General features: G+C 45.1%; 1 protein-coding gene across 3 annotated transcripts; it reads left to right on the forward strand.

Annotated features, from left to right (window-relative positions):
- Positions 1–1,475: 1,475 nt before the first annotated feature.
- Positions 1,476–7,214, forward strand: LOC139548075 (suppressor of cytokine signaling 5-like). Of its 3 annotated transcripts, XM_071357397.1 has the most exons (3): positions 1,476–1,642; positions 2,823–3,033; positions 5,098–7,214. In XM_071357397.1, the coding sequence occupies exon 3, from the start codon at positions 5,266–5,268 to the stop codon at positions 6,919–6,921; it is 1,656 nt and encodes a 551-aa protein (XP_071213498.1). In that variant the 5' UTR covers positions 1,476–1,642; positions 2,823–3,033; positions 5,098–5,265; the 3' UTR covers positions 6,922–7,214. The 3 variants fall into 3 exon arrangements, with proteins under 3 accessions (XP_071213498.1, XP_071213497.1, XP_071213499.1); XM_071357396.1 differs by lacking the exon at positions 2,823–3,033; XM_071357398.1 differs by lacking the exons at positions 1,476–1,642; positions 2,823–3,033 and adding an exon at positions 1,768–2,061.
- The last annotated feature ends 1,083 nt before the right edge of the window (positions 7,215–8,297 follow it).

Here is an 8,297-nt window from a genome sequence, read left to right on the forward strand (position 1 = left end):
AACTGTATCAAAAGAAATCAGCCAAGACCTCAGAAAAAAATGTAGACCTCCACAAATCTGGTCCATCCTTGGGAGCAATTTCCAAACGCCTGAAGGTACCATGTTCATCTGTACAAACAATAGTTTGCAAGTATAAACACCATGGGACCACGCAGCCATCATACCGCTCAGGAAGGAGACGCGTTCTGTCTTATAGATGAATGTACTTTGGTGTGAAAATCAATCCCAGAACAACAGCAAAGGACCTTGTGAAGATGCTGGAGGAAACGGGTACAAAAGTATCTATATCCACAGTAAAACGAGTCCTATATTGACATAACCTGAGAGGCCGCTCAGCAAGGAAGAAGCCACTGGTCCAAAACCGCCATAAAAAAGCCCGACTACGGTTTGCAACTGCACATGGGGACGAAGATTGTACTTTTTGGAGAAATGTCCTCTGGTCTGATTAAACAAAAATAGAACTGTTTGGCCATAATGACCATCGTTATGTTTGGAGGAAAAAGGGGGATGCTTGCAAGCTGAAGAACACCATCCCAACCGTGAAGCACGGGGGTGGCAGCATCATGTTGTGAGTGTGCTTTGCTGCAGGAGGGACTGGTGCACTTCACAAAATAGATGGCATCATGAGGGAGGAAAATTATGTGGATATATTGAAGCAACATCTCAAAGACATCAGTCAGGAAGTTAAAGCTTGGTCGTAAATGGGTCTTCCAAATGGACAATGACCTCAAGCATACTTCCAAAGTTGTGGCAAAATGGCTTAAGGACAACAAAGTCAAGGTATTGGGGTGGCCATCACAAAGCCCTGACCTCAATCCTATAGAAAATGTTTGGGCAGAACTGAAAAAGCGTGTGCGAGCAAGGAGGCCTACAAATGTGACTCAGTTACACCAGCTCTGTCAGGAGGAATGAACCAAAATTCACCCAACTTATTGTGGGAAGCGTGTGGAAGGCTACCCGAAACATTTGACCCAAGTTAAACAATTTAAAGGCAATGCTACCAAATACTAATTGAGTGTATGTAAACTTCTGACCCACTGGGAATGTGATGAAATAAATAAAAGCTGAAATAAATCATTCTCTCTACTATTATTCTGACATTTCACATTCTTAAAATAAAGTGGTGATCCTAGCTGACCTAAGACAGGGAATTTTTACTAGGATTAAATGTCAGGAATTGTGAAAAACTGAGTTTAAATGTATTTGGCTAAGGTGTATGTAAACTTCTGACTTCAACTGTATTATATAAGAAACTTTGCAACAGTTACATACAGCCTTATCATAGGTCATTCTGATTTATCATACCTATGAGTATGGATTACAAGTGTGTATGTTTTGCATGTAATGGTGCCATCAGTACATTCCATTCCAGTACACTACATGCCTAGTCAGTTAGTCAACAACATCAGGAGACTCAGTAAGTCAATATTTACAAACTACAATATATGAACTGCCTGTACATTCATACATTTCGTCTGGATAATACACCGATCCATTTTCAATACGTTTGCTTTGAAATGTCCTGTGTTATAGATTACATTGAGTTACTTTGATTTTTGTTTTTACTTCCGGGTTGTGAACTTTTCCTTTTCCTGGTTTTATTCGCTAGCTTTTTGGAGAGAGCAACAACGAAGTTTTTATGGTAAGTAAATTGATCTGATCAAAATTATATCACATTTTCATTACAGTATAACAGTACGGTCAAATAAGGAGAGACTTCACGAAAATTCCTGTGTAATACTTTTGAGTGACAACCTTTTTTTCCCCTTGATGTTGCCTTCTGTGTTAGCTCAACTAGCAAACTTGCTTCCGTTATCATGAACTATTTTAGTTAGTTTTTAGCACATTGACAAAGGGTTTTTGTTATGAAACAAATATATGATATTGTTTTTGTCTAAGGTTTAAGTAAGCTAACGCATCTTGCTAAAGAAAAGAGTGAATCCTGAGACGTTTCAGAAGATGCTAGGCTAATGCTTATATAGCCATTTAGCTAACTAACGTTAACTGGCTAGCCAGGGGCACCGCTTCAATCGCATCCAGCGTTATCAAGGAAGGAAGGGAGTAAGTCAGTTATCTACTTGGGTTCTCAAGCATTTTGGAGCCGGGAACCCCATTTGTGATAGCAAATTCATCAGGAACCGCCAAATAATCAACACAACTGGAGTGAGAAAAAATAGCATACAATGAGATTTACTTTGACTTTGGCATTTCATGTTCGGACGAACCAAGTCTCGGCCCCTGGGAAGGAACTTTTTTTGCAGTTTAATTTTTTTAAATTAACACATTTTCCAGGCTTAAAGCACATTTTCTGCAATTCTACATATTTTGTCATGGAGCGGAGCGACTTTTTGTTGTTGCAGCTTTAAACCTCAAATACAGAAATTCTACACATTTTGCCAGGAGGCAGTCTCAAGGCAAAATTTGCAGTTTTAAAGCTTGAATTACAATGAACATTTTATTGGTCACATACACATATTTAGCAGATGTTATTGCAGGTGTAGTGAAATGCTTCTGTTCCTAGCTCCAACAGTGTAGTAGTATCTAACAATACACATAAATCTAAAAGTAAAATAATGGAATTAAGAAATATATAAATATTAGGATGAGCAATTGACATTGACTAAAATACAGTATATACATATGAAATTAGTAAAACAGAATGTAAACATTATTAAAGTGATAAGTGATTCCATGTCTATGTACATAGGGCAGCAGCCTCTAAGGTGCAGTGTTGAGTAATTGGGTGGCAGCTGGCTATTGATGGCTATTTAACAGTCTGATGGCCTTGAGATAGAAGCTGTTTTTCATTTTTTCTGTCTCAGCTTTGATGCACCTATATGGACCTCGCCTTTGGATGATAGCGGGTGAACAGGCCGTGGCTCGGTGGTTGATGTCCTTGATGATCTTTGTGGCCTTCCTTTGATATCGGGTGCTGTAGGTGTCCTAGAGGGCAGGCAGTGTGCCCCCGGGGATGCGTTGGGCAGACCGCACCACCCGCTGGAGAGCCCTGCGGTTGCAGGCGGTGCAGTTGCCGTACGTATACAGCCCGACAGGATGCTCTCAATTGTTCACCTATAAAAGTTTGTGAGGGTCTTAGGAGCCAAGCTTAATATCTTCAGCCTCCTAAGGTTGAAGAAGCACTATTGTGCCTTCTTCACCACACTATTTCAGATTGTCAGTGATGTGTACGCAGAGGAACTTGAAGCATTTCACCTGCGGTCTCGTCGATCTGGATAGGGGTGTGCTCCCTCTGCTGTCTCCTGAAGTCCACGATCAGCTCCTTCGTTTTGTTGAGGGAGAGATTATTTTCCTGGCACAACTCCGTCAGGGCCCTTACCTCCTCCCTGTAGGCTGTCTCGTCATTGTTGATAATCGGGCAACTACTGTTGTCGTCTGCAAAGTTGATCAGCAGTGGAGGTGTTGTTTCCTAACTTTACCACCTGGGGGCAGCCCGTCAGGAAGTCCAGGACCCAGTTGCACAGGGCGGGGGTCAGACCCAGGACCCGAGCTTAATGATGAGCTTGGAGGGTACATTGGTGTTGAAGGCTGAGCTATAGTCAAAGAACAGCATTTTTACATAGGTATTCCTCTTGTCCAGATGGGATAGGGCAGTACGATGGCGATTGCATCATCTGTGGCTCTATTGGGGTGCAAATTGAAGTGGGTCTAGGGTGTCAGGTAAAGTTGAGGTCAAATTATCCTTAGCTAGTCTCTCAAAGCACTTCATGATGACAGATGTGACTGCTACAATGCGATAGTTATTTAGGTCAGTTACCTTTGCTTTCTTGGGTACAGGAACAATGGTGGACATCTTAAAGCAAGTGGGGACAGCAGACTGCGATAGGGAGAGATTGAATATGTTCATAAACACTCCACCCAGCTGGTCTGCGCATGCTCTGAGGACGTGGCTAGGGATTCCGTCTGGGCCGGGAGCCTTGCAAGGGTTAACGCTTAAATGTCTTACTCACGTTGGCCACGGAGAACGAGAGCCCACAGTCCTTGGGAGTGGGTCGCGTCGGTGGCACTGTGTTATCCTCAATGCAGGCGTGATTGCTTTACAGAGGGGATAACTACACTGTTTGTATTCAACCATATTCCCAGCACCTTGCCGTGGTTAAATGCAGTGGTTCGCGTTTGCGCGAATGCTGCCATCTATATACGTTTTTTGGTTCCGGTAGGTTTTAATAGTCACTGTGGGAACAACATCCCCTATACACTTCTAGATGAACTCGGTGTCCGTGTATACCTCAATGTTATTCTCAGAGGCAACCCGGAACATATCCCAGTCCACGGTTGCATGACGTCGGTGTCCGCGACGTGGCTGGTTTTCCCTTTGTAATCCGTGATTGTCTGTAGACCCTGCCACTTATGTCTCATGTCTGAGCCGTTGAAATGCGACTCCACTTTGTCTCTGTTCTGACGTTTTGCCTGTTTGATTGCCTTACAGAGGGAATAACCACACTGTTTGTATTTATTTATTTTTTAAATGGTGGAGTACTGTGGATACCAATATCCCTGTGAGCCTTCCAGGCCCATGTTGCCCAGCGTTAAGAACATAAATTGTAGATTAAAGGAGCTAAATGTAAACATTTTGAATTGTAATTCCAGGAAATGACCTGATACTATATCTACAGTAATAGTGGAATTAAATTACAAATTAATCTGTGAGTAATATTCATTTCAGATCTGGTCCCGTTCCCCACTTTGAGAACCCCTGATCTACTAGATGGGTTATTGACAATGAATATAGTTTATTGACTGTACCAACCGATAGTCTTTGCTGTCAGGGTGCAGCAAAAATACTTTTTCAATGTTTCATGTTTTGTTAATTTAAAGACATTTTATGAATTTGATCCAAGTTTATTTTTTATTACATCCCCTCATTCTTGTAGAAATCAGTTTACAAGTCTCGTGTGATAAAATAATTGTGTTGTATAATGTTGTCTTATGGTTTATTATTCTCTATATAATGTATTTTTTTCTGGCATGCTTAAAAGAAATCTTGCTTATAGGCCTTAGTTATATTTAATGTATATATGATCGTTTGCCCCTAATTGCTGCAGCTAAGAGAAACTCTGTTTTTTGTTTCTCTTGTAGCCCCAAGTGACTGTGACAGTGATTCATGGGACATGCTATTGACAGCCTTTGGGAAGATTCTGAATGGGAGGGCTTGCTGCTGAGAACTGACTACAGCCACAAATCACCTTTTCCCTGCAGCTGACCCCGACTGCAACTACCATTATCCCAGCCCATAATTAACCTGTCATGTCTGAACCGAAGGAGTCGGGTGATCGTGGGAAAGACAGGGAGCGGGGCGCCCGTCCCAAGGTGAGACAGAGCCGGTCTGAGGAGAGAAGAGATGCCGGCGGGGGGCAAAAGGCAGGAAGAGGAAAAAAGAAAGGGCAGACGTCCCGTGAGCAAGCTGGGGAGCGGCCTGTCAGCGATGGGTTTGAGTATGGGGACCTGCTGACTGGTCTGGAGCCCAGGGACCGCTGCTCCTCCTCTCCACTGAAGGAGTGCAGGAGATGGCAGGGCCTGGAGGGGGTCACTTCACTCAGCCAGGACAGGGGGACAGCCAGGCTGGCACAGGGGACAGCTGAGCCACCAATCAGTGAGGCTGAGGGCAGGGGGGCAGGTGGCAGTCGCACACTCCGCCAAAAGATCCAGGATGCCATGGGGCAGTGTTTCCCCATAAAGACCAACACTCCATCGTCGTCCAGTTCGACTCAGCAGGTCTTTATGCCACACGCTGCAGCTGCTGCAGGGGCTGCCTCCTCGCGCCGCAAGATCCACCTTACTGAACTCATGCTGGATGACTGTCCCTTCGCTGCAGGCACCGAGCTGGCTCAGAAGTGGTACCTCATCAAGCAGCACACAGCCCCCATCTCCACACCTCCCGTAGTGGACACCTTGGTGGTCAGCGCTAGTGGCTCTGCCTCAAACATGGCCGCCGTGGTGGAGGATGTGGATGACCGGTTGCGAGAGCGCAGGCGCATCAGCATCGAGCAAGGCGTGGAGCCGCCGCCCAACGCAGAGATCCACACGTTTGAGGTGATGGCCCAGATCAACCCTCTGTACAAGCTGGGGCCCAAACTGGCCCATGGTATGAATGAGCTTGCAGGGGACGACAGAGCTACCATTCACCAGCAACAGCAGCTACTTCTCCAGAGGCAACAGCAGCACCAGCTCTTGCTGCAGAGCTGTCTAGACACTCTGGATGAGGTGGTGGCCGTGGCCTCCTCCTCTTCTGCCTCAGCATCTGCCTTGGTCCCTGTCTGTGAAGCTGCTTCTGTGCCTGACCCCATTGTTGACCCTGAGGTCACAGCCAGCCTCCAGCCAACCAGAGCTGCCGTCCCCCAGGCTGAGGGTCCCCCTACTCAGGACGGCTATCGCATCCACACCCAGATCGACTACATCCACTGTCTGGTGCCTGACCTGCTGCAGATCACTAACCTACCCTGCTACTGGGGTGTGATGGACCGCTATGAGGCTGAGACTCTGCTGGAGGGTAAGCAAGAGGGCACCTTCCTCCTCCGCGACTCAGCCCAGGAAGACTACCTCTTCTCCGTCAGCTTCCGCCGCTACGGGCGCTCGCTGCACTCCCGCATCGAGCAGTGGAACCACAACTTCAGCTTCGACGTGCACGACCCCAGTGTTTTCCATGCACCCACCGTCACAGGGCTGCTGGAGCACTACAAGGACCCCAACTCCTGCATGTTCTTCGAGCCTCTGCTGTCCAACCCCATCCACCGCACCCTGCCCTTCAGCCTGCAGCACGTGTGCAGGGCGGTGATCAGCAGCTGCACCACCTATGACGGCATCAACGTGCTGCCCATCCCCAACACCCTGAAGAAACACCTGAAGGAGTACCATTACAAGCAGAGGGTGAGGGTACGGAGGATGGACACCTGGTGGGAGTAACAAAGACCTTCTGGTGGAAGTGAACCACAACTAGGCTACTAACTTAACACTATGGAGGCAGGCCTCACTCAGTGGACAACCAGTTGACTCACTCCATTTTCTTCCATTTGTCTTTATTAACATATACCTACCTACTGCATTCACTGTATACCTAGCTACCTGTTTTATCTATTTATAATTTACGGTATAAGACCAATGTCTTAAACTCTTTGGATACTATGTTAATTCAATTCTGATGCACATTCACACATTCTTCTCTGCTCACAATAAACTTCAGATTCATCGTAATGATACACCATGTGTGTAGAGATGTATCAATTCTTTGGGTTGAAGTGAACAGAGTCAAGGCTGGTTTGGTGGATGTTGTATGGAACACGTACAGGTTTAATAATGGGTCAATGAATTACCATTGCCAAATGTAGGCTACTGGAGACGAACAGATGTGACTTCTAGTAGATAATGTGGCTGGCAACCTGCTGGCAAGCTGCTGAGGACCTAGCTGGTGGTATAAACCATTTGTAAATTCATTTTTTATATATTTTGTGTCATTCCTTTGAAGGCGAAAGAAAGGTACTTGAAAGGGAATTTTTGACTCGTCCTAATTACTTGAGTAATCCAATACTTCCCTGTATAGCCTATAGTTTTCAGAGATAAACTAAAACTATGGGGTGTAAGGCAGGTAAATGTCTCAAGCTTCTATCCATGTGAGATTTTACCGTTGTGTTACTTCCTATCAAATTAGAGAACATTGAAGCCATTGCTGAATGCCTAACACAAAAGGAATCCAATTGCATGCGAGTTGAAGCCGTTTGTCAGTGTTAGAGCAAACAGACAGTGAGTGATGATAATAGAGCAGTTTTTTTATGGTGCTGAGAACAGAACATGAAGCAGCACCTGCTGAGAAGAGCTCTATCTCTGTCTAGCTTTGGTCTATTGATCTTCTCAGCCTACCACTGAGCCTGTGTTGGAATCAGAGTAATGATGATGGAAGCACATTTAGGCTACCCTTACGTTTTGATTATTGAGTCATTGTGCCTTGTGCTTCGAGGCTATTGCTGTAGCCTGGTCCAATATACACATTTTCCAGCATGATGGTGATTTTCAGAAGGCCTCCATTTTGTATTGCGAAGTGATCTCAATATCATGTTTCAGTACTGGCTATATCAAAGGGAGCATTGTATTATCAATGAGCTTTAAAAAATAAAACTCCCTTTTTAGTACCTTGTCCTCACATGACCTGAAAACCTTACCAAGCTGTTGTTGAATTGATCTCTTTGTCGATGATGTTTGGGCCTGGAAGGCTGAGGAAAAGATACAGTTATTTGTACATTTCCACATCCCTTCTGCTGGGACTAAAAGCAGATCTGGAACACTTC

Source organism: Salvelinus alpinus, chromosome 21, assembly GCF_045679555.1.
Source record: "Salvelinus alpinus chromosome 21, SLU_Salpinus.1, whole genome shotgun sequence".
Taxonomy (NCBI): Eukaryota; Metazoa; Chordata; class Actinopteri; order Salmoniformes; family Salmonidae; genus Salvelinus; species Salvelinus alpinus.